General features: G+C 40.3%; 5 protein-coding genes and 2 non-coding genes across 11 annotated transcripts; 4 read left to right on the forward strand and 3 right to left on the reverse strand.

Annotated features, from left to right (window-relative positions):
* Positions 1-308: 308 nt before the first annotated feature.
* LOC115743101 (integrin-linked protein kinase 1-like) lies at positions 309-6,799 on the forward strand. Of its 4 annotated transcripts, none has more exons than XM_048276888.1 (12): positions 309-759; positions 1,345-1,569; positions 2,208-2,282; positions 2,890-2,970; positions 3,133-3,227; positions 3,885-4,005; positions 4,079-4,158; positions 4,818-4,880; positions 5,515-5,627; positions 5,711-5,796; positions 5,989-6,107; positions 6,428-6,799. In XM_048276888.1, exons 1-12 carry the CDS (start codon positions 724-726, stop codon positions 6,564-6,566), a joined length of 1,233 nt encoding a protein of 410 aa, XP_048132845.1. In that variant the 5' UTR covers positions 309-723; the 3' UTR covers positions 6,567-6,799. The 4 variants fall into 4 exon arrangements, with proteins under 4 accessions (XP_048132845.1, XP_030533583.1, XP_048132843.1 ...); XM_030677723.2 differs by having other exon boundaries at positions 310-781; XM_048276886.1 differs by having other exon boundaries at positions 310-759; positions 1,289-1,569.
* A 782-nt stretch (positions 6,800-7,581) lies between these two features.
* On the forward strand, positions 7,582-7,655 carry TRNAV-CAC. Its single transcript has one exon. It is a non-coding gene; the product is annotated as a tRNA-Val (tRNA).
* Positions 7,656-7,864: 209 nt separating this feature from the next.
* Positions 7,865-10,442, reverse strand: LOC115743102 (UPF0187 protein At3g61320, chloroplastic-like). The gene is made up of 4 exons (XM_030677725.2): positions 9,598-10,442; positions 9,334-9,501; positions 8,952-9,158; positions 7,865-8,631 (listed from the first exon to the last, which is right to left on the reverse strand). The coding sequence occupies exons 1-4, from the start codon at positions 10,264-10,266 to the stop codon at positions 8,431-8,433; spliced, it is 1,245 nt and encodes a 414-aa protein (XP_030533585.1). The 5' UTR covers positions 10,267-10,442; the 3' UTR covers positions 7,865-8,430.
* A 1,055-nt stretch (positions 10,443-11,497) lies between these two features.
* Positions 11,498-13,370, forward strand: LOC115743105. Its single transcript, XM_030677728.2, has 3 exons — positions 11,498-11,711; positions 12,397-12,455; positions 12,850-13,370. Exons 1-3 carry the CDS (start codon positions 11,638-11,640, stop codon positions 13,107-13,109), a joined length of 393 nt encoding a protein of 130 aa, XP_030533588.1. The 5' UTR covers positions 11,498-11,637; the 3' UTR covers positions 13,110-13,370.
* Positions 13,371-13,893: 523 nt separating this feature from the next.
* On the forward strand, positions 13,894-13,965 carry TRNAC-GCA. Its single transcript has one exon. It is a non-coding gene; the product is annotated as a tRNA-Cys (tRNA).
* A 1,143-nt stretch (positions 13,966-15,108) lies between these two features.
* LOC115743096 (serine/threonine-protein kinase BSK3) lies at positions 15,109-19,660 on the reverse strand. 2 transcript variants are annotated; one of them, XM_048276883.1, is made up of 11 exons: positions 18,885-19,660; positions 18,027-18,182; positions 17,721-17,941; positions 17,409-17,544; positions 17,056-17,189; positions 16,870-16,975; positions 16,690-16,775; positions 16,321-16,509; positions 16,082-16,234; positions 15,768-15,881; positions 15,109-15,496 (listed from the first exon to the last, which is right to left on the reverse strand). In XM_048276883.1, exons 2-11 carry the CDS (start codon positions 18,106-18,108, stop codon positions 15,242-15,244), a joined length of 1,476 nt encoding a protein of 491 aa, XP_048132840.1. In that variant the 5' UTR covers positions 18,109-18,182; positions 18,885-19,660; the 3' UTR covers positions 15,109-15,241. The 2 variants fall into 2 exon arrangements, with proteins under 2 accessions (XP_048132840.1, XP_030533574.1); XM_030677714.2 differs by lacking the exon at positions 18,885-19,660 and adding an exon at positions 18,662-18,794.
* Positions 19,661-20,789: 1,129 nt separating this feature from the next.
* Positions 20,790-27,751, reverse strand: LOC115743024. The gene is made up of 2 exons (XM_030677613.2): positions 27,167-27,751; positions 20,790-21,275 (listed from the first exon to the last, which is right to left on the reverse strand). The coding sequence occupies exons 1-2, from the start codon at positions 27,725-27,727 to the stop codon at positions 20,790-20,792; spliced, it is 1,047 nt and encodes a 348-aa protein (XP_030533473.1). The 5' UTR covers positions 27,728-27,751.
* Positions 27,752-27,771: the final 20 nt, after the last annotated feature.

Here is a 27,771-nt window from a genome sequence, read left to right on the forward strand (position 1 = left end):
GCGGTGAAGAAGCAAAACTAAGTAGAGGACTTGTCAGAATGAAGAATTTACGTCAAACATCATGTCGTCACGGCATAGAAACGTAAAGAGTCATGCTGGACAGAACCTAAGATTCTTTGTCTGCAGTGGTGCATGTCAGAGACTCACGTAGTCAGCTTGTCCAAGTCGACTCTCATCAGCTCAATTTCAAAAGGAGGAGGTTGCTGGAGTTGGCCGGCCTTCTTTGTCACCGAGCTCACACTCGAACTCGCTACCCTTTTGATCCGCCATTGACGTCGACCTCGAGAAAGAAATCACACTCAAACAGAGGCGCGTTGTCACTTGATTTTCCCACCGAGGGTTGGCTTTAAAAATCCCTCCTTTCGCCTTTGGCGGATACCTCCAAGCACGGGGACCTCATCGCGAAAACTCTCCACGAGAAGGCAGAGTGAGCTGTGAGGGAGGGAGAAAGGATTTATAAAGAGGCCTCGTTCAGTCCGCAAAGAGGATGAAGACTCTTTTGGATTATTACGTCAGACGCTGCACAGTTGTTACCGCTACGATGATTGCTGACGTTTTACTCATCGTCACAGCTTTGAGCATTACACTCCTGGTTTCGTATTGGACTTCCATTTTCGCTGCATTGATCGCTTCACCGAGCATCAAACGATCTGCCGATAAGACATCGGCGTTTCCCCTTCAGCAGCTCAGTGGCTCTGTGAGTCACTCGCGAAGAAGTTGGTGATGGGGGATGGGGACCTCCGATTGTCGCCTCCGAAGGTACAGGGTCTACGTTACTAATGTGACTCTACCGCTGAATTTTGCTGGTCTGCTGTTCTTTGTCATGCGTGATTGGTTTCGCTGATGGTTTAAACTAACAATCCTGATCCAGTATCTACCAAGATGGAAACGAGTGCTTTGTGCAGTTGCATCTCACAACTCTGTATCAATTTCAATACAACTGAGTCCTTTTTTACCCTTTCGAAGTTAGTTATTTGAAGATTTTTCCACTACAGTTTCCATTGCAATCTGCGAGTTTGTATTAATCCTTTACTACCAGTGCGTGTTTTGTTGCCCTTAATGTGCTTCAGGTTCTAGTGATTATTTTTCCTCTGAAAACACGCATATAATATAGCTTATCTGGCAGATGCAGTTTCAGTAATCCGCAGTCTTCTATGTTGCTCGTCCATTCACCAATTTCAGTTTTCGCTTTGGGGTCATTGAGCAATTCTAATGCCGTACTTGTTCTATTACTGGAGATCAACTAGCCAGAAACTTTTTTCCCTGTTGGTGGATGCTCAAACTTTTGGCAGGAAAGGTTCCTATATGATCACTGATTTTGTGATATTTTGTGTTGTTGCTCAGAGAATGCTGCGACACATGAAAGACTACAGGTTGCTCTCTTGCTCGAGTAAAAACGACAAAGCAGGTGTGTTACAGGAGCTAGAGAAGGGGGTGGGAGCAAATTTGGTGGACTATGATAAGAGGACAGCTCTCCATTTGGCATCATGTGAAGGTTGCACCGAGGTGGTTGTGCTACTTCTTGAGAGAGGAGCTGATGTGAACCCCATTGACCGTTGGGGTCGAACTGTAAGTTTTTCATTCTTTCATTTGGCATCTGAAGCGGTTGGTCCTTGGTATTCACACATACCACATCGATTGAGAAGAGTCCGTTTACTTTTACTTAGCTGCAGTAGAAGCCAACTTGTTAACTAAATCTTTTAGAATGCGCGAAATGTGTCAATCATGATATGGGGAGAGAGAGAGAGAGAGACGATTTTTATTGCTACAGAAATCATAAGTTACGAGTGAAGTTCTTACTGCTTAGTAAGTTTGAAAATGTAGCTGGCTTTTGAAATCTCCTCAAGAATAGCATGGTTGAATGTCAATTTTTGTGCAACTATCTAGAATGCTTCTCACTTCTTTCAATTATTTTAGCCTGTTCACATTTTCTGAAAGTTGCTCCTCAATCTCTTAAAGGAGTTATTTTTCTCCTGTCCTATCAGGAGGACTGGAATATGTCTACTGCCTTTTATCACGTAAACAAGCCTGATTCTTCTCAGACATTTTTTCTCGCGATACATGTCCATAAATATGCATTTTTCTCATTATAATTGGGTTTTCTAAGGACGTGTTCAGAGCAATTTTTAGTACATTTTGCGAGAAATTACTTCTCCAATTTGTTATTTTCCTTAGCAGAGCTTTCGCTGATGTCAGTAAGCTTGCAGCCATTATCAGACGCCCGTAGCTTTGGTCACGAGGACATTTGTAAGATACTGGTGGCTCAGGGAGGAATAGATCCGGTATGCTGTTTTACTGAGTGCTTGTATATAATGTGACATTTCTACACTATCAATTGTCTCCAAGCAAGAAGTCCACCTCTTTTCTGTTGACATTAGTTTAGGCTGTTCGTATGAGTTGTTGACTTTGATTGCAAGACTTCCATCATTTACAGCTGAAGAATTCTTTCCTTGTTAACTCTTCTTTTGGAGATTCTCCATATGATGCTTCTCCTACTTCCATTCGTTACAAATATTTAAAGTCAGTATAGATCAGGACCTGCTATCTTCCTTGCCATAGGATGAAGCCTTTACCAAGGCATTCCATTCACAAGGGGATGAACTCAAACAAAAAACTGTGTCTTCTGTACGAAAGTAGGCTTCATAATGGGACTTCAATAATTAGAGAGGTTCATAGAATGCCATTGTATGACCTTAATTAACCTGCTGGCCTATCAATTTGTTGAATATGAATGTAATTCAGCCAAGTTATTGTTTGACATTCTGCAGATGCTTTACCTATATGATTTTACATCCATCAGTAACCTAGGGCACAAATTTGGCAATCCAGCCACAATTTGGGTGGATTGGATAGTTTACAATGTTTCTTTCATCTTAATGCTTGGAACAGGTTGGACTTGATGCACAAAATCCATGCTATGAGATCGACTTCAATGAGGTTGACATGGAGAAGGCAATTCTAATTGGAGAAGTAAGAAACTGATCGATGTTTATGGCAAACTTTTGTGAGCAAATCCTAAAAGAGACTGTTACTGCCTTGCCATCTTGGTGAACTAGAGATTTTGTGGAAGTTTTTGTGAGTACTTTATATTTATGTAATGCCTTGCATTGACTTTACTTTGTTGGTTACCAGGGAGCGTTTGGTGAAGTATATAGGGTGAAATGGCGTGGTACAGAAGTTGCAGCAAAAACAATACGTTCCTCCATTGCCTCAAATCCAAGAGTTAGGTTAGTTTATGAACATTTTAAGTGAAATATGCATTCAAGATGTGCATGTTTTCTTGTTCATTTGATTAAAAGTTTTCTCCAGGAAAAAAATTTGTCATCTCTCATCTGAAAGTTGATGACAGAATCTGGAAAATCTAGGATACGAAAGTAATGTTTGATAGCCACACAGGTCTATTCTCCATGGAAAATACATTAATAAATGTGTTGTTTAACTTTGTGCTTTTTAACTAAATTGTGGAGTCGTATTAACAAATTTTAACTTTGATGTTGCACATAAATACTTGGACTATTTCCCTACATTCATGAGACTATAAGAATCTAAGATTTTGTATACATCAAACTTGGTGCGGCTTCTAAACACTTGGTATTTGAAACATGAATTGACAATTTTGCTTCTTTCCTGATGATTAGCCAGATTGGGAACTTTAAAACATGAATTGCCAACTGTGCACTGGCTCAGGTTTTTTTTTTTTTGGGTTGGGGGGGGTGGGGGAGGAAGAAGAGGAGGGAATGGGGTGGAGTGCAGGCACCTTGCTTCATGTAACTGTAGTCAGAAAAAAGCCAGAATCTTGAAACTTAAACTGCTTTGCATTATGCAGCTGGAAATCATATAGTTAGCTTCAGTTCTCATTTTGATATGTACTGGTTATTTCACAGGAGTGACTTCATGAAGGAATTGGCTCTTTGGCAGAAGCTGCGTCACCCTAATATTGTGCAGTTCCTTGGTGTTCTAAAGCAGTCAGATCGTTTAATCTTTCTCACTGAGTATCTCCGCAACGTGAGTCTTGACATTTTAATGGAGTTTACTGTAGTTTGGTTGTCTCATTTTCCCATCATTGGTGTTGCTTCAGGGAAGCTTGTTTGATATACTGAGGAAGAGAGGAAGGCTTGATCCACAGACTGCAGTTGCATATGCTTTGGATATTGCAAGGTATATATTGTCGGTCCTCCTATCCTGAATGATGATGGTGAAGTGATCTTTCTCCAGATTAGCTGTCATTTTGGAGCAAGTTTTTCTTTCAGCCAATAAAATTCTTCATTGTTCTCCTTTGCTTACCATTTTTCAGCATTTTGATTTATGTAGCCTTTCAATGTTAAAATTAGAGTTATTTTTCTATTATGCAACAGTTTTACCTCGTGGAAGTTTCAACCATTAACATGTATATATGATTAATTGCTTTCCCCATTGCTGCTGCCATGATTGTCAGGACAAGAGCATTTGGATCTGCTTATGCTTGTGTTCGATCCAATCAAAAATTTCACCGTTTGTACCAATGTCTTCCTTAGGATCTTGAATTGTGATGCAATTTTAGCATTTTCGTACAATTTGTATTGGTTAGGCAGAGATAATTCCTCCCAATGAAAATAATGTTAAGGCCCGCTGATTTTTTCGGCAGCATTATCAAATTCTAACATCAATTGAACAAGAACTGCAGTGACGTTTGGAAATTGATATGGAGATTCATGCTTGAAATCCATGGCTTATGCTACGAAAGCATGTATAGCTATTACTGTTTGGCTGAATCTGTTAGTGGTCTACACTTCACATTATTCTACTCCAGTTCGGCTGAATCCTTGCGATTTATGCAGGGGTATGAATTATCTCCATCGACATAAACCACATGCTATAATACACCGAGATTTGACACCGAGGTATTTTACTTCGATTGAACTCTCTTTTGTGATATAACTTGAGCAGGGAAGGGGGGCTCTTACAGAAAATGTTGCCACAGTGCTTAGGTGAGGGTGGCAAGGGTCGAGTTCTTCCCTCTCATTTTTAAAGTCATTAGAATAGTGCTTGCAACCATTCTGTGCCTAGAGAGGTATGGCTCAATGAGGTTTATTTTATGAAGGAAGGTCATCTTTGGTCAATCTGAGGTCTCTGCTCTTCCGACATATTGACATAATTCATCCATGGAATAGTAATGTCACCTTGTTGGTAGTTGGCAGTGTATACCAGAATAATTCCAACAGAAGCAAACTCTAATATGTGTGTATGTTAAAATTTGATTTGGCTTATACATGATTTTGCAAACGGGAGAACATTCTGTGAGGAAAGCACATGTTTGCAAGACTATCTTTTCAATCAGCTCGATTGATGTAGGTCAGTTTTATTCTGGACAGAGGCTCAGCACCTCTCACTGTAAATAAAATCCTGTGAGTTTCTGCTAGGATGATTAGTTTTTTGCTTTTTAGTTTCTAGAGGAGTCATTGTCAGCAGTGGTGATAAATGTTTGCATTTAAATCAGAAACACTGATGATTTTCTCATCTTTGGAGTTCTTGCAGGAATGTGTTGCAAGATGAATCCGGCCATTTTAAGGTTACAGACTTTGGCTTGAGCAAGATTGCACTGGCTAAAGATGCAGGGAGTTACAAAATGACTGGTTGCACCGGCTCATGTTAGATCGACTGTTCCTGAACTTTTGAGTAGTTACTGGTTTTTTATCCGCATAGCTAAATAAACTATATGCTGTTGATCCAGATCGTTACATGGCCCCCGAAGTATATCGTCGAGAATCATATGGGAAGAGTGTTGATGTCTTTTCATTTGCCATGATCGTCTACGAGGTACACAAGACTCTGGGTGCATCCTCTTCTCATGATTAGTTGAAGGATTATTTTCTCTATTTGAAAGACTATGCACTTCAGTTAAATTTCATTATTTGCATAACCGCGTGGATATTTTGAAAGCTCATTCAACTTATCAAGACACATTAATCAAGACTGCATTCCTCATAAGTGAAGCCAAATTGTCTCCAGATGTTTCACGGGGGACCATCTAATAGGGCACAAACCCCAGAGCAAGTTGCTGATAAAAGAGCATACGAGGATTACCGTCCACCACTGTCTTCACACATACAGCCTGAATCAGTTAGAGCGTAAGTCATTCCTTCTGAACCATTTCCTTCACAGAAAGCTGCATATAGCCAGACAGGTTGTACTGCATGTATGAACTGTTAAGAAATCCTTCAACATTCGAAGGATGTGAGATCATCGTACAGTACTTGGGGTTTTCTCTCCTGGAATATGAGTTTAGACGCTAAATCTTCACGCAGCAGTCATTTCAGGCCAGCTTTTCTAGACATAGTTACTGGAAACCTGTGGATGTCATTCATGCAAGTGGTTTCTATCAATGATTCCCATGATTCGCAATACTTGTTCTAAGTGACAAATTTGTGTAAATGCGTGCTTTCATTAGGCTCCTTCGCGAATGTTGGCATAAGAATCCAGATTGCAGGCCTACGTTTGAAGAAATAATCGGACAGCTAGAGAAAATCCAAGAGAGCATGCAATATGACAAGACAATGCGGGGTAGCTGTTCTTGCGCTATCTTATGAGACGAGTCACAGCCTGCAGCATACATAGAATATGCATCTCTTTATTTCATGCAAAGATCTCAATGAGTGATATGTTTAAGAACGAGCGCACCTTGTGCTCGGTGACCCTATATGATACTTCCTCTCTCTGCAACCTTGTAAAATATTCCTGTCACATCTAGGTGTTATATATATTGGGGGAAGAATAATGGAATACTGCTTGAGCATGGTTTTGTGGAGTAAAGCTAGACTCACAAAAACTGGCTTCCTTTCAATGTTGATTTGTGAAATGGCAAGGCAAATTCAAGTGGTCATTTCAACAAATGGGCCACATCCAAGCGTTCTGCTGCGTTTTGTAAATCGACTGTGTAGACTAGCCTTTGTACCTCCAGCATTATTCATCTAGATTATAAGCATCATTGCTATTGCCGCCGGAGTTGGTTCACTTGCAACATTGTGTGCAGCATTCTAGCTACTTCATGCGACAATCTGACCCAAAATAAGCACGTCAAACTCCGACAGAGAACACCTCGAGTATCATTTCATAAGTTATCTTTCACTCAAGGTGAGATTGCGGTGTGTTACCGCCGTCCCCTTTCGCACAGCCAACGTTCCTCATTGTAACCCGGCAATGTTGAGGCCATGGCATGGACCGGACGGCCACTACTGCCGTCTTGAGCCACTGTTCTACTGGATCAGAGTGGGTGCGTACAAGGTCTCCACAGCATGAGCATCTGTATGATAACATCTGCAACGGGTTGGCTTGAAGCAAAGAAGTGAAAATCATTCCTCATTGAGTTAGTTCTGTAATTTATCCAAGTTGAGTAAGACTTGAGAGAGACACACACAGCTAGAGTTAGAGAAACATGTCGACGTGAGTTCTTAACTTGGAACTTCCTGTGCCAAACTGCAAGAACTAGACAGATAAGAGCCTAGTGTCTGCAATTATCGTATCGAAATCGACTATGTTAATTCCTTTTGAACTCTCTAATTTTTTTCGAATGACATTCGTTTGATAGCATAATGCCCACAAGTGGTCTGGGTAGTGTAGTCGGTTATCACGCTAGTCTCACACACTAGAGGTCCCCGGTTCGAACCCGGGCTCAGACACTTTTATTTCTCCTCTTTTATGATTTTTTTTTTAAATTCTTTCCTTGTTCTATTTTCAGGAAACTCTTTTTTCAACCCATAATTTGATCTTTCAGCGAGATTGCAACTTAAATTCCTGCTCAAAATCATTTTTTTTTTTTGCCATGGCATGATCATATTGTGAAGCGTGAGTTTGAATTTTAACCAAGCTGCGATGACCAGGAATTTATTAGCTCAAAAGCCACCAGTAACAATATTGATCACATTTGATCGCCAAATGATTATACAAAAGCCAATTTCCCCTTAAGAGAAGCTCAGCAGGAACAAGTTTTCACAGGCTAGAGTTAGAATTTCGCTTCTGATTTCCAAGTCTAAATATCTCCGGCCATGACGCCGTTGTTCTTCAGGTACTGCTAAATCCTAAGGGAACAGAAAGATCATCCTTTGCTGCGTTCCATGCCGAATTCCTTTTGTAGCAGAAACTCGTTAATTAATGATCCTTGACTTGATGCCGGTGACTTGGAAGCCATTCACATGGTGAATCAATGGTGGGCTAATGCAATCGGTCATGCAGAATATGCTCCCCCATCGGCGAGTGAACATATATATATATACACACGACGTAGTGCCAAGACGGTCCACAGCTAAAGTACACGAGATTCCATCATAACAGCTCTATGTCTTCCTTCATGGCAATAGTATCAGTGTATATCTGGATATCGGAATTATGCCGATCGTTTAATATGCCAGTGGCAAAGTAATGGCAACTTTGACGAACTATTCGTTCATCAAAATGTCATGACCTGTTTCTCCTTTCAGGTAGGTGCTTTGGCCTACCATTAGGTGACTGCTCATGTATGGGGCTCTTCTTCTTTGCAAGAAGATGCTTGCCAATAGCTCTCTCGGTACAGATCGCTTCCTCAATGTTTTGGCGGACTAGATTGCAGAGCTCATCGAGCGGCAACATTGGAAATGCCTCTTCAATAAGAACACCAACCTGCAGATGTCAAGACAGAACTCAAGTCATGTCGGCATGAAAGGGATTGGCGGGATCAGGATTAGACTGTTCTTTCTATAAACTTTTACACTATACATAACAACCGTCAGTTCGGATTTTACAATCGAACGTAATCCGAGCAAAGGTTGAAAAGCAGAAACCAGCGCTGAGGACTACCATTGCCTGCCTGACTCATCAGCAGCACGTGTTCTTTCGCCATCCAATAAAAGATTATATGATCGAGTAATTCACTAGGAAACTTAATTATGGTGTGGGCAGAATCGTTGAACGATGTAATAGAAACCAATGGTGAAGCATACTTCTTCGATGCAGAACAAGGAAGTGGCGCTGATGAAAGTGGCTGGAACCACGATCCAGTGGCAGTCATCCCAGAGAATAACAGGAAGAGTCAGATGCCAAAGGACCAGAAACCTCGAGGTCAAACGGGTGTAGGAGAGAGGAATCGGAATGCCAAGCAGCTGCTCGCAGATGCTGATTCCTTCATGGAAGCAAGATATTTTCGACTCCTACATGATCAAGATCCGAAATTAAAGTGGCCACAGGCATATTAAGTTCACTCTACTCTCTGCATAAAACAAATGGTCACCATCTGGTATTGGTAGAGTAAAGAATCTGCAAATACAAGGCCCTGGTGCTCGGCCTCACTCAGAAACTTAATTTGTTAGTTGAGCAGTGAATTACCAGGACATGTCTCTTCGACTCCTCCAAATTCAACAGTCTGAGGCTTTGGGAAATGAATTCGATAATGCAGCGAGGCCGGTGCTTTGACTTGAGAATCACAGCCAGATCACCCCCTTCAATTCGGTTTCTAAGGTCTCGACCGATATCCGAGCCATAAATCACATGACACTGCATATGTAAAGTCATAGGTATTCTTACCACTGACTTCTAAATTAAGCAAGTTTTCTGAGCAATAATTCAACAGAGAAGTCAATACCAACCGACCTTAAGTGCGACTGGAAATGCCATGATATACTCCAGAAGCGCCTTCCTCAGTGCTGAATCGTCGCTGCTCTCCACCGTACTGATCACCTGCCTCGCAAAATCTTCGGCCCCTGCAATCACCTTCACCCAAGCCTGCCTCCCTTCCTGGAACCTCGAATACGAAGCCTCCGTCCTAAACACCAGCAGGAGCGCCAGCGCCGGCGCTGTCAGCTGGTACGGCAACGACGACGACCTCAGCACCGGGAAAAACTCCGGCAACCACTCCAGCACCACGGCAGTATTATAACTCGCGATCATAACGGCCACCAGGGTGAAAGCCGTCACCGGAGGTATCAGCGAGAGGATCACCCGCGAGGACAAGCTCGAGAGCAAGTGCCGGATGTGGCGCTTCGAGCTCCGGTGCTCGAGCCAGTTCTCGTGGTTGTAGAGGGTCCGTTTGCGCTGCATCCCTTGCTCCTGCACACGATCAGCCCAGTCGGGTATCATGCGGAGGATCGAGATGACGGCAGGGGGCTTCTGGGGGCCTGAATCTCCAGCTTGAGAGGAGAGAACCTTGAAGGAGATGGTGCCGCTGTGAATGGAGTGAAGAGCTGAGGGCAATTTGGGGGTGAACTTTGGCATGAACTGGGAATGCATGGAGTGGGATTTGAGGTTGATGTGCTGCGCCATTGGGAGGAATTGGAATTAGGGTTTTGGGTTTGGGGAGTGGAGGGAGGAGGGGAGGACATGTTAGAGAGCAGCAGAGAGTGTCCAGGAGTTGAAGGGTTGAGGAAGAAGTGACGGTGGAAGGTTAGTTAATGACAGTTATTTTTTGTGAAGGAGGTTTTTTTACAGATTGGAATGAAATATGTTGGTGATAAGCTGGTGCTACAGTCACCGGCCACCTTCATACTCTCAGGTGACAGCCATCTAAAAATATGTGGAATCATGTAGAGTCTTTTTATTCTTTCTTAAAATTAAAATAAAAACAATTTATTCTATTAAGTAATAAGTTGCATCAAACAGACCTTTTTATGAAAGAGACAATTTCACTATGTTGGGTTAGTCATTTGTTCAATAAGATTTTTACTAGTTAATTATACCTTGACATTTAGTTAGCAACATTCGCACATGATTAATAAAAAATAAACTCATAACTTTAGCTTCAGCCCTAATTCTATCCTAAATTTTTTTTTTGGTAAGGTTTCTATCCTATCCTAAATTTTCGTCTCATAAAAAACCCCGAACTTTTGGTTCGACCTCAATTTTATCATAAATTGTTTTTTCGTCTCATAAAAAATACTAACTTTAGATCTAATCCCAAGTCTTTTCTTATCTTTTTTTTTTTTGGTCTCATAAATAATCACCAACTTTCATTGAAATCTCATATTTACCTTTTTTAACCCTCCATCCAAAATCGCCTTTAGTGTTGACAATTCTAGGCCGTGGCTCTATTTTTTCCTACATGTCATATCCAAAAAGACATTTTTTTCAGAAGAACATCTATGCCATCCCAAACGACATCTTATTGGATATAAAATTTGCATAAGAATAGATCAATTAGAATTGGCGTTCTTCAATTACTCTTACTTTCAAAAGAGTCTTCCTTTCATCTCGCTCGAGGATCTTCGATTTTGTGCTCTATCTTCAATCTCTCGTGCTCAGGAGCCTTCTATCTCTTATTTTTAGAGAGTTCGCGCTTAAGACACTCTACTCGGGGTCCTCGAATAATTAGCACTCGGGAGTTTTCTATCTCTCATTTGTCGACAGAGGGTTAATGAGGGTAATGGGCCGTTGTTAAGCCCACCGTACAATGGAATCAACTTTTTTTTTTTTGCCCTTTGTGGTAAAAGATGGAATCACTTGAGAAGGCGACAACTCGAATTATTCTTTTTGCCTTTAGCTGGAAGGGGGCTGTACTTCCAAAAGCTCTCTCGGACATGGACCCATCGAAACCCGCGCAAGAACGGCCACCGCCCCGAGCAGCTCCGCCGCAGCAGCCGCCACGACCACCACCGTATCAGCCACAGAAGAGCAACAAGAAAAGACCCCTCGAGCCCAATGTCTGGATTCAAGCCTCTCCTTACTGCAAGATGCGTTCTTTGCTCAACGACCTTCGTCCTTCTTTCATCGAGGTTTGCTTTCGTCTCCGCTCGTGGCGGTGTGTTACGTGTCGGGATGATCTCTTTTTTGTGTTCAATAACTGTTGGGTTTAAGATTTCTTCCTGTGTGTTCCGCGTTCTACTGAGCACCATTCCTTTCTCTTTCTAGGAATTTTTTTCCTGCTCCCGGTGAAACAATAGACGAAAGCGATGCTTGGCTTGGCCTTTGATCGTATGCTTTATAGCATCTGCTGCGAATATGGCCGGAAAGCACATCTTTTTGGTTCGCTATTTTTGAATTCAGCGACAAACTCTTCTTGGCATCAAGTTTTCGTGATGCTTAAGAAACATGGCTTAAGTTGATGATTGGGAAATTACAAATCAGACCCTTACTTGGGGTTCTAAATCAGAGTTTCGAGGGAATTCACGGGGAAAATTTGAAACTTTTGGACTTAAACTGGTATGCATGTGGTATTGGCATGTGATGAATAGTGAAGGTCTCTCTGTTTCAGTACAGGAAAGAGTTTGAATTCTGCTTGGTGGTTTATATCCTATTGGAGTATTGCATGTTTGTATCTAACTTTGCAGAATAGGTAGACGATGACTATATCCTGTTGGTTGACGAAAAGCTTAGCTCTTTTCTCTCTTGTGCATGTTTGATTCTGTGGCTGCATAAGCTAGTAAAGCCTAATTCCTCTCCGGGTTTATCCATTTGAAGGTGCTGGCAACCCCTGACTTTCGGAATTGCAGGGCAGCTCAAGAAATTAAAGATATTAAGCTGCAAAATCTTTGATAGGCAGTGCTTTTATATGTTTGGAAAGTTTTCATACTTTTCCATAAATTTCTTGGTGAATTGTATGCTCGGATCCTTTTGTCTTGTCAGATGTTTGCATGAACATGAGTGCAGCCATCTAGTGGAGATCAGTAGCAATATATTTGGTTTAGTAAAGAGTAATTTAATGATAACTTGTAAATTGCAATCGACGTATAAAAGTATGCATACTTGCACTGTGAGAATTTCATGCCACGCATCTTCTGGCCACTGCATGTTTCATGGTTTCATGTCACAGCAAAGCGTGTCAGCAATGTCTCTCTATAAGAAAGCGATTTTTCTCTGGGGGTGAAATAATTTTTGTGCGCCTAAGGTTTGTGATTCTGTCTCATATTGCAGAGTTGAAGCTGTTTATGGAACTATACAGACAGATGACTGCAAGTGCAGAAGCACTCTCTTCTACAAAATATAACAATGTGAAAGAAGGGAAGCGCGGGAAAGGAGAGAACCAGGACACTGGGAAGCGGCAACCTGAGGTGCTCGAGACTCGGGGGCCATACATTATTGGTGGATCAGCTTTCGGCTGGAACTTTATTACCTTTCCTAGCGATAAACCGGTGTACTACGGCCCAAGAAAAGAGTCGTTTCGAGCTTCGTAAGCGGAGTTACAAGAAGAGAGAATTGCTTCTGCTCCCCGTGTCGGTTGAGAGATCATGACCGATCACATCAGATCGGTGTCGGAACTAGGGGTCACACTGGATGTTCTTTCTTTTGCTTTTTTGGCTGAGCGAACCGACCGTGGAATTGTATATCGAGTCTTGGAAGCAATATCGTCAGTTTTTGAGGGATGTAACTAGTCTTAGCTTCATAAAACAGTCTAGCTATCCAGTGAATCTCCTCTTGTAATGTGACCTTACATTTTCAGTAGGAGGTGTTCTGATCAGCTGTAGCCAATTCTTCTTGGGATATTGCTTCCCTGCTGTGCTGATCGACTGAACTCTTGAGGGCCATCTTAAATTCGTTGTGGTGTGCATGGAGTTAGGATGCCCTTTCTGCTTCATTTTGCGGTGAATTAGTTTGGGCCATCTTTCAATTAAAAGCAACTGCATATACCCTTTTCTTTATTTTTGCTTATTTTCCAAATGGCCATATTATTTTCCTCGTCTCATCGTATGATTATATCCTGCGATACGGGATTTTGTTTGATCAAATATTTAGATTGATTTGAAGCTAAATAATCGGTATATGCGAATTTAGTCTTGGTGTTGGTTATCAAGCTCATGCCTCGTTATTAAAGAGACTCTCAAAGGAGGAAGCTAGCAAGTGCAGGCCCTCGCTTTTCGGGCGTCAACTTGTCATGTACATGAAGGAGTCAATCTTGAAGGTGGCATTAAGCACCGAAACTTTATATAAAAATTTAAATTGTGGTAGGCCTAAACAACAGGGTCCATAGCTCAGTGGTAGAGCATTTGACTGCAGATCAAGAGGTCACCGGTTCGAACCCGGTTGGGCCCTTTTCTTGTTTATTCTCCTTTTTCTCACGATTGAAATACTTATCGCTTTATTATGACCAAAAAAAAAAAAAAATACTTATCGCTTTATGACCAAAAAAAAAAAATACTTATCGCCGAGCTACTTTTTTTTGGCACAACTTTCCATCTCAACCCGGTTGCGTCCGCAGTTCCGGATAGACCGGTCCGGAAAGGGAAAGGGAAAGGGAAAGGTCAAAAACTGGCCTTCAAAGGAACTGCACCAGAGGGCTTATTGTAAGAAACATCAAAAGTTCTTGTCGGCTTCATGCCGAACATTGCATACCCGAAAAAGCCAATCCAGCTAGGAATTCGCCCTCTTAATTGGTTCACTGCTACCTTTTGCATCCCATTAACCACCACTGGTATTGACCCTTTAACTAACTATTATTGCCAATCATGAACACAGTTAGATTTGGAAACAGCAGATCAGCGCGTCCCAGCATTTCTTTGTCTCGAAGCTCGTAGGAGTGACCGAACACGCTTCAGTTTCCGCATTGCTCTGATATATGGAGAGCAGTAGAGGGATGAATTGTTTCGGTTCTTGAGAGAGAGAGAGAGAGGTGTGTGAGTGCCTGGAGGTGGAAGCAGAGCTTGGGAAAAAAATTGGAACCAAGGTTTGCCATTGAAGGACAGTTGATATTTATACGATGATCATCAAGAGTCTTGTTGTTCAAGTCAACCCTGGAAAGGGATAAAGAGCCCATCGGTGAAGGTGGCGACTGACCAGAAAAATTTATTTGATCTGGCAGCAAAGTGCTCGAGCTTTGGAAGGCCCCTGAAAACATCTGGGAGTGCTCCAGAAAACCTATGATGAGACAAATGTGCGTTGACGACGTTGGAGAGGTTACTGATTCTTTCACCGAGTCGTCCTGAAAAGCCGTCATCCTGATTATAAGACGGATTTTCACCTCCCGGACCATGATGTTAAAATTGGGAAAGAGAAAAAATTGGCAGAAATAGAAAGGAGATCTCTCTGTCTCTCTCTGGCTCAACTTGAACCCCTAAATCAGTATAGAAACTATCTCTATGCTGAGATTGTAAGCTTGCAAACCTTTCCGAAGAGAAAAAAGAACACAAAAGGACGTCGGAGTAGATTGGATCAAATGACATGACAGAGACATTTCTCTGCACGGGGAGAAGGGACAAATCGTATCATCAAGATAAGCACATTGAAAATGCTTCAGTCGTCGAGTGCTCCTGTAATAAATCGCTCATCTGAGCAAAATAGCGGAGTCCAATATGTGCTGCAGAGTCATATTTCATTTTTGGCCAGTGTTTGTACTCCGCTTAGCTTCCAGAGCCGTGCCTTCCTTAAGAGTGACCTGCGCTTCGGCCTCCATCCCTAGCACTATGAGGGCCGCAGCCTCAAGGTATGACGCGATGTGCCACACTGGGGAAACGACTTGGGCTTGCATTGCGTCATTCAGAGCTTCCTGAGCCATGTCGTTCATTAGGTAAGACAGACTGCGGCGTGCAAAAACTGTCGGAGAAACCATGGTTCCCGCGTCGATGAACTGCATATTGAAGGAAAAAAGCTGATTTAGATCCTTATTTATTGTGTAACCCAATGAGAAATGGTGAGGATTTTAAGACAGTCATCATAAATTTCATGAACCTTTTTTTCCTTGAAATGCAACTAGAGGAAACTCAAAGGGCATTCATGCCCAGATGATAGCTAGGACTTCCACATCCCGGTTGCATCATAATGATCGAAGCAAAGAGAAGATTGAGAACAATAATTTTTGTTTAAGGGTTGGATTATTCATCAAGACAGGAAATACAAACCTGTGTGTAGATATCAACTGCTGCCGTGAAATCTTTCTGGCGGAAAGCAAGATCGCCCTTTTTCTTCAAGTTCAATGTGTCCTGCATTTGGTCTGTCCACATCTGAAAAGAGAGCTGCAGCATATTGAACGGAACAAAATGTTAACATCACCTCCGACGAGGATTACACAAATTCAGATAAAATGCATAACTAAGCAAATGAAGAGGTTCCTATAGGGTTAAGTGTCTGAATGATAAAACATGACAGCAAGGACATATATTAGACTGCAATAATGGATGTTTCTAAATGTTCTAAACAAAAAGAATGAGCAAACCTCATTTGTTAATCCTTCATCATCTTTATATCCGAGATTTTCTAGGATTTCGTGTATTGCAGTCAAGTCCTTTCTCGAACAAGCCTCACCAAAAGGGGATAGAGGAGATAAAGAAGCTCTGTGGGGGATCCCCATAAGTACGTGAGAAGCAACCTGAAAACCAGAGAGAGAAATCTCAGCAAGCAAATTTCTTTAAGTTAGCACACAAAACCCTTTCTCAAAATAAAAGAAAAGCATACCTCAACCTCCTTCTGCAATGGAGTTAACGCAGCTACTAAGGACTTTGGATTTGGACGTTCTCGAGGTTCATATTGTAAACATCTGGAAGCCAAGCGTACCAACTCCGTCCCATCGTCATCAGAAAACTGTCCTACCAAGCAAGAATCTATCAACGTCTGCAGATTCCGATCCCTTATTAAGTCGAGGGCCTGATATAGATCAGTGGAGATTCATGGTCAAAGGGGCAAAGAATAAAAGATACATAAAGGAATAAAGGCAATACTTATTCTGCGACGCATATGAAAAGGAGGTTGTTTGGTGCAGTGTCATCATATATCAAGAGAAAATAAAGATTTCATCCCAGATAATGTTTGAACTTAGAAACTTACATGACTTGGGGGTATATGTTTTCCACTTAGGAGGTCAAGTAGAAGAGTACCAAAACTATATATAACGCTTTCTGGCGTTACGCTGCCTGTGGAAAAAAGAACAATATATGGTGCATGAGCACTTCTACAACCAGGAGAAACAGATAAGTCCATAATTGCTTGTTGCATTGTAATCTGTACCTGTTCTCAGGTACTCTGGAGGTGTAAATGCCGAATTTGTGCTATAATTCTTGCCATCCCTACTATTTTTCATGAGGCCAAAGGTTGAAAGTCTAGGATTACCATCCTGAAAAGATCTGTTCATGAATATAACTAATAAAACATGAAGGAGAATGATTTCGCCTACGGGATTAACCAGACTTTTACCTCATCAAACAGAATTCTATATGCATTAAGATCATGATATAGCGTGCGCCCTTTGCTTGTGCAGTACTCCAGTGCTTGGGCAATATGAAGGACAACCCTCATTCTCATAGGCCATTTCATGGGTTGCAAATCCCCTAATTCAAAAGATCAAATCTTGTTTGAGAGTCGAGAGCTTGAACTTGTTTATGTGTTAGCAAAGCCATTTACAACATACTTCCACCGAGAAAGTTAAATTTTAGAACAATAACCTGTTGTACCAAGGTTGCATGGAAAGGGCACTAAATCAGGTTACCATAACACATGTTGACACATCTTGCACAAAAAAACTTATGCTTGTTAATAAAAGGACCTACAATGAAATAAGTGCTTTGCAAGCGTTTCGTTGGGCATGTATTCTGCAACAAGCAACCTCTCATCATCTTCAGAGCAACAACCCAGCAAATTTGCCAATCTGTTATTTCGCAGCTGGCCAACTGACTTTGCCTCCTCCTATACTTGGCAAAGGATGTATCAAATTGATTTGCTGTTACAGAGAAAAAGTGCACATGCATTGCCCTTTCTTCACGATTAACATTTGCTTGTGGAATTTGAGAGTGAACATTGTCCCATAACTCTGACATAGAAATCGTTTTTCATGAGGAAGATATAACAGAATGACTTAATACCAAAAATTGCCGGGAATCAGGCCAAGCATTTCTATTGAATCGCTTGACAGCAATTCGCTTCTGGTCCCCTAGCTTTCCTTTGTAGACGACATTGGGAGCCTTCTCTCCATGCTCCGACACAATATTCTCCACTGCAAAACCTGACGTCACCTTCTTAAGCTGCTCGAACGTGAACTCTCGGAATGCGGGCAAGGAATTAGGTTCGACCACCTCATCTTTCTCCGGAAAAGCATAACGATGAAAGAACATGAGTCACAATATGCTCGAGTTCCTACAAGGAATAACAGCTACATGCAATTTACACACCAACATCAGGAACTTCGAGGACAGATCCATTGAATTGTGACTCCCAGCAACATGGTGCCAATTTGGAGAACTGACACCCCATCTCCAAGTCAAAAATTAAAATGTGGATCTTCAATACCCTCTTCGACGAAGCAGCTATCTCAGCAAATTTTACATGTATCACACAACAAGGAGAAATCAGCAGCAGAAATATCAGGGAAACCCAAAAATGAGAGAATTAAAACTGAGCGTTCTTCTCGAAACTCCTTGCTTCTTTTTATCCACATGCAACGAATTTGGAAATGAAAGGAGAAAGTGTTTGACATAATAGACTATACAATCCCAGGCACAACTTGTAAGGAGCAACCGTCCTCGATCAGTTCAGACTTGGAAACTGAACTGGCTAATGCGGACAACATTTCTTTTCCTTGACCATAAAACAACGTTTCAATTCACAACACGAGCTGAAAAAGAGCATAGAGATCAATTCAGAAATGCCTGTGTATCATCATCCAAAACTGCTCTGGACTATACCCATGTTCAGTATCACTAGCAAAGCATTCAAAATTCACAAGTTGCTCATTTCTTAGCCTCTTCAAGCAAAAACATAAAACGGAGAGAGAGAGAGAGAGAGCGCAACCAGGTAGCATCATTACCAGCTAAGAAGCTTCAAGCTTCAGAGTCAACTCGGGGTCAGTGAAGCAGATACAAAATCGATGAATCAGCAACAACCCAGCTTCCAATACCTTAAACCCATTTTTTATCTGCCATCAGTCAGCGCTTTCAACCACGAACATTAGAAAAAGAACAGTAAAAGAAAAACTTCAATCTCCAATAATCGGACTTAGTGAAAACCAACTCGTGGGAGTCACTTTAAACCTTGAGCCAATCACTGCGCAAAAAATCTTCATTTCTTGGTCCAGTCAACAATTCCCCAAGCAAGATCCAAACTTCCGCTACAGTGAAAACACTTGGAACCGAATCGAAGCACCTGCTTCTCAATGACCCATGAATTTCCACCTCCTCGAACAACCAAAAGCCGATTAATCTATAAACAAACTCCGAGAAAGCGTGGTTATTCTATAGCTTTGACGAGAAGAGATCTGGTCAAGCCGATGGGGGGAAGTAAAAAAGAAAGAATTCCGAAAGGACTGAGAATGTTTAACGTCATAGCTGGATCAGCTCAGATTGGATCAAAACCATGTAAAGAGAAACGAAATTTTGTAAGGAATATACCAAATAAAATACATTCGGCGTACGAGGCTGGTTTGCTGCAGATGATAAATTAAACAAATGAAGAAATAATTTCTCCGACATGACACCAACTTCTGCTCAAAGCCGCAGCATCTTCACGTTATTCTAACAAGTGGGTATCGTCGTTGCCGGTGTTGCTGATAGTGTAATAATTCAAGGAAAAAATTGTTAATCAATGAACAACTATCGTTTCTCCCCCCCTCCCTTTGTCTATTTCTCTCTCTCTCTCTCTACCGATTAGATTAGTCCCCATCCTCAAATGATTCTCGGACCGTAACGTTTCAAGAAGAAGAGAGAGAAACTTTCGAGGGTCGAGGCAGTCGCATGGTGTGACAGTTGGAGAGGAGGGACCAGCGGCTCTAAAGCTCTTCAAAGTTTCGAACTTTTTTTGTTCTGGCTTTCCCATCTCCTTCGAGCTGCTTGTTTGCCTCCATCCCTCCCGCCGTAATCATTTCATTTTCTCTTCCGAAACCGAAACGACGACGTCTCTCTACTATTAACAGGGTGGAGGTGGGACCCCACTGCAGGATAAAATTGAAAATGTGTTTTAAATTAGAGAATTTCCTTTTAGAGAATTAGGACCTATTTATTTTCGTTTATAGAGAATTATGAGCTAATGAAGTATTATGTCGGTCAACTTGTTGACTACATCAGACATTTTGAATATTCCCTTGGCCATAAGTACTTTGAATGTGCGCCACCTTACGGGACCAGGCAGGTCTTGGGTGGTCATAACTTGAGATACGGACCTAATCAGATAATGCATCCCAAGTCCAACAAAAGAAGAGTTTTGAGATGTTACAATTAGCAACTACAACTTTAACCAAACGTAGGAGAATATTATGAATTTTCAGGTTATCACATAGGAAAAATCAAACGTAGAGAATAATTGGTCAAACAAAATATCGATACATAATTTAAATAAGAACCGGTAACCCGAAACTTAGTTAACAACTTAATCCCATAATAGTTGGTTAATCATCCGAACAAAGTTTCCTAATTTCATATAATAACCGATAAATTTAAGTCCTTCGTAAGAGAAAAAGGGTAAATAAAAATCTGTCACTAAGATAAGAGAAGGTCTTTTTTTTTTTATAATCTAGCTCATATGCAAAAGGGTATTGTCATTTATCAATAGCCAGCCTAATTCCATCTCCGAGTGCCCATAATTCAGCTTGAAAAGCACTAGCTTACTGGCTAAAAACAGGGTATAAGTTTCAGCATCATGCTTCGGGCAAAAGCACAAACTTTCTAAATAGAAGCATTTCTATTGCATATGCTTATATCTTTAATCAGGTATCATCATAGTTAAGCTCATCTTAAACACCAAGGCAGAAATATAATGGAAAATTTCCAGCAACCGATCATAAAATGACTCAAACATTCTTCATGGAGAAGCTATGATCACAACCATTATCCGAATTGCTTATGATCCATAAAGGAAGTATCTTTTTATCCATTACAGGTATTAATTACGAGGACATCGTTGAATAGTTTAATATATGTATGCGATAAGCATAGCATAGAGAACTATGCATCGGACCATGTAATGTCGAGCCAGCCCCAATTGTCCTTAGGCACCCCTAGGGCCTCCCACACAGCTCGGGAAGCGTCGACAATGTCGTTATCGCACCGAGGCTGGTAGTCGTGGTCGCCATCGCATCCCATAGTCGAGTCGCATTCGTCCACCACCATAGCCTGGGTGCTCCTCCCGTTGCCGTAGATCGTTATCTTCTTAAGACACCTGCTCATGTTATCGAACCACCCAATGGATAGAGCCACGACAGGGGTGTCATCTGAATGATACTGGTTGTCGCACTCAGACCGGCCGCCTCCATCTCCGCCCTCCTCAAAGCCGTTCAGAGTGAGGTGGGCGCTTGTGTGGCCCGACACCGGCGGCGAGCACCAGTAGATTGGATAAACTTGGCCGTCTTTGCAGCATTCCGAGTCGTCCCCCGTGTTGCATTGTCCAGGAGGGGGATTCGTCCCTCTGACTCTACCGCTCGGTCCACAAGACTGAGCTTGCACTTCCACACAACTCATAGCCAGAAGAACAAGAAGCAATAAGGTCAAGAACATCAAGCTAAAGTAGTTCATTTTCTGTCTTTTTAAAATGTTCTCGCTTCTGGCTGTTGATGCTGGGAAAAGGCATCACGTAGAGCTATATATAAGAAATCGGAGGGGGCACTAATAAACAGATTTCATAGGTGATCGAAAGTTGCATATTGCAGGGGGAACTAACGATGGTTACTGCCCATCAAACTAAGCGGTACTGCATTGCGAAGTAGCAAAACAGTTGACTACTATGTCGTATGTGCTTGTCCATCCTCTAATGGCTGAGAAGAACTCGGATTCCTCATAACCGTCTCCTCCGAATCCCAGAGACGTGATTAAACATTTGATTAGCAGACGTCTAGATTGGAATTCTCTTCTAATTTGCCAGCAAATAAGGCTTCATTCCCGTTACGGAACTGATTTGCCGCCTTAAGATCCAAAAATGCACCCATTAAGGTTTAAACTTGAACCACCAAAAGACTAACCAAACGTCTCTGTGACACTGACATAGTTTCCTCTGTTTTTAGCAGAATCCAAAGCGGGAAAACAAACTATCAGCCTGCTTTGCTTGTTACATACAACAACAATAGTAATTGATGATGGAGTCCTGCAAATGCCCAAATTTTCAATTTGATGATTTATACTGCCATGAACGTAGATGATAAAAAAGTGAAAAAAGAGCTACATTATCGGATTTGGACTACAACCTAGGTTTACTAGCAAGTAGGACGATCATATGATCGCCTCTTTCAATTGTTATGGGGTTTACTATTTCAATGATTTATGACTCACAATGTATTGTTATTTTCAAAGTTACCAAAAAATTATTATGCTAGCAAAGTCCTTTCTTTTTGTATGCCTTCTCGTTTTCGATAATAGTTGACCGATCATGACAAAATCAGGAAAAGAAACAAGCAACATTCTTTTTGGCCCCTTTTCTTTTGGCATTAACAGGGTGGAGGTGGGCCCCACTTCACTTGTTTTCTTTCTACGTCGGGATAAGTACACTGAGAGTGTCATAACTTGTGTATGACATTCACTTGAGTGCCATAATTTCTTTTTTCCGCTCACTTGAGTGCTACAAATTTAAAAGAAAGATCATTTAAGTGTTATCGCCGATTTGCCTTACCGGAAATCATACGTGGACACTGAAAAATCTGATGTGGCATCGTCGGAGCAATTTTTTTTAAAATTTTTTAATGTACGCATGGATATTTATTTATTTTTAGTTATTTTGAAAAAAAAATTTCTTTTTTTTTTGTTTTCCCCCCTTGGCCGGCGAGGGTCACTCGCCCAAGGCCGTCCCCACCTCCCCCCCAGCGGAGGACGAGGCGGCCCTTGCCGGCCAAGGGGAAATTCAAGTAGTTTCTTTTTTTTTCTCAAAAAATATTAAAAAATTAAAATAAATTAAAAAATTATAGAAAATATTTAAAAAATGGTTAAAAAATCCACATGGCACTAAAAAATAATTAAAATAATAATAAAAAGTCCGCTTAAGATAATTTGACGAAAATGGCACTCAAGTGAATGATTTTACTTCAATGTGGCACTTAAGTGAACGAAAAAAAAAGTTATGGCACTTAGTGAATGTTGTACGAAAATTATGGTACTCTTGGTGTACTTATCCCTTTTATGTCAAATTTCAAGTAGCAACATTCTTTTTCTACTTATTCCCTAATTCTTTAACTACACCCGTCAAATGGGTGGAACGTATCGAGTCACAATCCGACCCCGGATAGATCCATTTAATCAGTTTATGACTCATTTATTATAATGCAAATTTGGTAACCCATATTCGACCTGACTTATATAAACCCATACTCGATTTTGACCCATATTCTTAATCGCTTTCATATTTAATCTAATCTAAAAAAACTTATTCCCAAATTGAGGATAGAGTGCGAAGTTAGTGAGCGTGAAATCAAGTGAGACGAGAGAGAATGAAGAGAGAGATATTAGGGTGAGTTGGGTCTAAGCAAGTTGTAATCCATTTATGACATATTTACAACATATTTAACACTCATGTTTTACTTAAATCCATTTATGATCTATTTAGTGAATATAATTAATTAATATAACAACTCAGCCCATTATATATGTGATAAGAAATGATTTATGGCATATTTTGACGGTCTATCTTTAGCTGAGATTATCTTTCAAATCATATTACTTTGTAAGTTAATAATGGAGCAGTTTGTCCAATCTTTTCGCCCTAATATTCTAAATAGACTCAAACTTCATATCCAATCCTAATTTTGTCATGAACTTTCTTTTTAATTAAAAGAAATCACAAACTTTCACTATAATTCTAGATATGCACCCCATCCAAAAATCGTCACTGATTTTCTCAACTTTATGAAGGTCGGGTTCAGTTAGATGTTCATTATCCGAACTTGCGTCTTCAACAATACCTTCAACTTCGTATGAAATGAGAGCAAACTCTTGATGTCGATAATTTTAAATAAACTAATGGCGATTTTTGAAGGTGGGGCAAATTTGAGATTCACTGAAAGTAAAATTTTTAGGTAAAATTGAGAATGAACTTAAAGTTTGAAATTTTTATTTCAAAGAATTAGGCCCTCTGTATTCTTATTATTGAGAATTATGAGCTAGTAAAGTGTTGTGTCAGTAAACTTGTTGACTACATTAGATATTATATATATTTCCATGAGTCATGACCCCTCTCCTCCCCGCCTGCCCCCCCAAAAAAAAAAAAAAAAAAAACCTGATGTCTGGGCTAATCAGATTATGCAGCCCAAGTCCAACTAAAAAAGAGTTTTTAGATGTTATAATTAGCATGATAGTTTTAATCAAACGTCGGAGAGTATCGTGAATTTTTAGGCTACCACATAGGATTAGTCAAACATTAGAGAACAGTTACACAAATAAAATCATTGATGAACAACTCAAATGAGAATCGGTAACACGAATTTAGTAACATAACCCAAAAATAGTTGGATAGTTGGATAGTCATTCGAATAAATATAGGAATTGATAAATTTAAGTCTTTAGTAAGAAAAAAAGATAAATAAAAATCCAACACAAAGATAAGAGAAGATATTTTTGACATTCTAGCTCATATGCATACGCGTACGGTCATTAATCAGTAGCCAGCCTAATTCCATCTATGAGTGCCCACAATTCAGCTGCACAAGCACTAGGGGTCTATTTGATAACGGATCTATTTCTCTATTTTTCTGCTCTTTTATTTTCCAAAACAGAAAAAGAACAGACTTCTGTTTGTGTGCATCAATTAATTTTTTTATTCCTGGAAATAGGTCACTGACTAGGTAATAGATTTGCAATAGAAACAAGAACTTAAAAAAGAGTCTATCATAGCAAAACAAATGGCCATTTTAGAGAAACAAGCTTAGAATAACCACCCGACCCGCATATATCTAAGTCATCCAGTCGGGTTTTGGGTCCCTTTTTTTTTTTTTTTTTCCATTTAAAGAAGACCATTTATACTTTGACTTTGTTAGTATACCTGTCATCAAAATAATGTGAAGATAAAATTAAAATAATCAATTTCATTTCTTTTTAATTTCTACATTAAGATTTTTCTTTCATCCCCCTCGGATACATTTTACAGAAGACGTTCCGAAAAATTCGTATACAACATGAAAAAATTGACTAGAATAAAAGAACATTTAAATTTGTAATCAAACACTTTGTATCTACATATACATTTGTTGAGAAAACCTCCTTCTTAATATTTTAATATTGATAAAACTGTCCTTAGTCTTATTGAATCTGGTAAATACCTTGATGTATTTCATCTCGAGAGATTCACATGAATGGAGAAGCTCATATTGATCCTAGTTGATGTTTAGACTCAAATCAAGTTTATTGCGTATTTGATTCTGAAGGAGTTGAGTTATATTATCCAGATTAAGCGAAATGTCACTTATACCGATTCAACTATACCTTTGAAGAAGACTAATATGTGAGCATCAACAAAGGCGTTATTAAGCTTAAAGATTAAGTGTTCTGATTGTTCAAACTCTAGAGACTATTATAGTTTCTAGAGGATGTTCAAGACCTACATCAATTCAAATCCAAATTATATTCTCTATTAAGAAGACCCAAGTATGACGTATACAGCTGAGGAATTTTTTTAAGTAAGCTTGTAATTCTTAGTTGACAAGTTAATTCTGTAAATGGATTGTGGAATATCTTTGATTGGAGATAACCTTTCTAAAGACAAGACAATTTCCATATATGATGGACTCCACTTTTGGAAATAGAAGATTAAGTTGTATGGACGACCAAATTTGAGGGGTTCAAATTCAACAGCAACGGTAATCAAATCTCCCAAGATATAGTCTCGTTCAATCAAGATTAATGACGTCTAATCAACGATTGAAAAGTTATTTTTTGAAAACCTAACCAACAGCTAATTTTGGGAATAAAGGTGCATAAAAGGAGATCTATGATGCCATTACTAGAGTGCAATCAGAATCATCAATTTCAAAGTGCTGGAGTACTTCAATTACTACATAGTTGTCTATGCGGACTTTATACTACAATCTTTAAGAGGCTTTGTAAGAGCGTGAGAGTGCTACCACTTGTAAACATCATTGATCCATTTAGTGAAATCCAACCTATTGGCTATCAATGTGGGAGCGTAAAAGTAGTCGTGATCTAAGCCAAATTACTATAATCTTCGTGTGCGATTTTCTCTATGCCTAAACTCTTTTTACTGTACTTGATAGAATATTGCATACTAGTGTTCATGATCATCAATTGCACATCTTCAGATTTTGAACTTATGTGAGATTTGACTTAATTCTTTTAATTCCGCAATTTTTAGTCAAATTCGATTAAAAATACATATCCACCCCATCTAAGTAATATGGCTAGAAACAACAACATGAACTATGTTAACATTTGAGTTCTATTAAGTTCTATTTTTTGTTTATGGGAGGTGAATGTGGTGAGAGTCAACGTGGAGGGCGGAGTTATATATTATCTATTTTTGGGTTCAATCTTTAAATATTTTCTTTTAATTATAGTATTTTCTTAGAATTCTTGGGAATGTAGGTGAGACGAGAAGAAGAAGAAATGAAAAAACCCCAAAACTCGATGCTAACGGACAAACTACCCAAAATCATTTGCTCATTACCTAACCTGTCCAAATCGAGAAATACTAAAAATTTCGGATCGGGCCAGGCAGGCTAGGGTATTTTTGACACCCTTACTAATTATTGTGTTAGATTTTGTTAGGCCATCTTAGAATATCTTGGTCAATTAAGTTCTTACAAAGTCCGGTTTTATCAATAAGTCATTGGGAATATAAATTTTTAGGGTCATATTAAATGCAGTTATGTTTTTTTTTATTTATTTCTATTCTGTGAATAGAAATTTTGTACAATTAGCAAACATGTTTATCTGCTAAGAAACTCGTTTAGGAAATAAAAATAGGAAAAACTATTTCTGAACATAAATTGCTCCCGAAAACAAAACGCTGGCTAGCTTACTGGCTAAACTGAGTATATGTTTCAGCATTATGCTTCAAGAGCACAAACTTTCTAACCAGAAGCATTTGTGCAGCAACAGATTGGCCAAAGATACTGGACAGGCCACTCGCTGCTCTCGCTTTTCGTTTCATATGCTTATATTCAGGTGTCATCATAGTTAAGCTCCACTTAAACATCAAGGCTGACATATAATGGAACAGACCATAAAATGACTCAACATTCTGCAAGGAGAAGCTATGATCACAACCATAGTCCGAATTCCTTATGATCCATAAAGGAAGTCTCTTTATAGTCAGTACAGGTATTTATTACAAGCACAACCTTCGATAGATACGTATAAGTATGCGATAACCATAGCATGGAGGACTAGGCGTCTGACCATGTAATGTCGAGCCAACCCCAATTGTCCTTTGGTACACCCAGGGCCTCCCACACAGCTCTGGACGCATCGACGATGTCGTTATCGCATGGAGGCTGGTAATCGTGGTCATCATCGCACCCCATAGTCGAGTCGCATTCATCCACCACCGTTGCCTGGGTGCTCCTCCCGTTGCCGTAGATCGTAATCTTCTTGAGACACCTACTCATGTTATTGAACCACCCCGTGGATAGTGCCACGACAGGCGTGTCATCAGAATGGTACTGGTTGTCGCACTCGGACGGGCCGCCTCCATCTCCACCCTTCTCAAAGCTGTTCAGAGTGAGGTGGGCGCTGGTGTGGCCAGACACCGGCGGCGAGCACCTGTAGATCGGATACATTTGGCCGTCTTTGCAACACTCCGAGTCATCCCCCGTGTTGCATTGTCCAGGAGGGGGATTCTTACCTCTGACTCTGCCGCTCGGTCTGCAAGACTGAGCTTGCACTTCCACACAACTCATAGCCAGAAGAAGAAGAAGCAGTGAGCTCAAGAACATCAAGCTAAAGTTGTTCATTTTCTCTGTCTTTTTAAAATGTTTTCGCTTTTAGCTGTTGATGC

Source organism: Rhodamnia argentea, chromosome 3, assembly GCF_020921035.1.
Source record: "Rhodamnia argentea isolate NSW1041297 chromosome 3, ASM2092103v1, whole genome shotgun sequence".
Taxonomy (NCBI): Eukaryota; Viridiplantae; Streptophyta; class Magnoliopsida; order Myrtales; family Myrtaceae; genus Rhodamnia; species Rhodamnia argentea.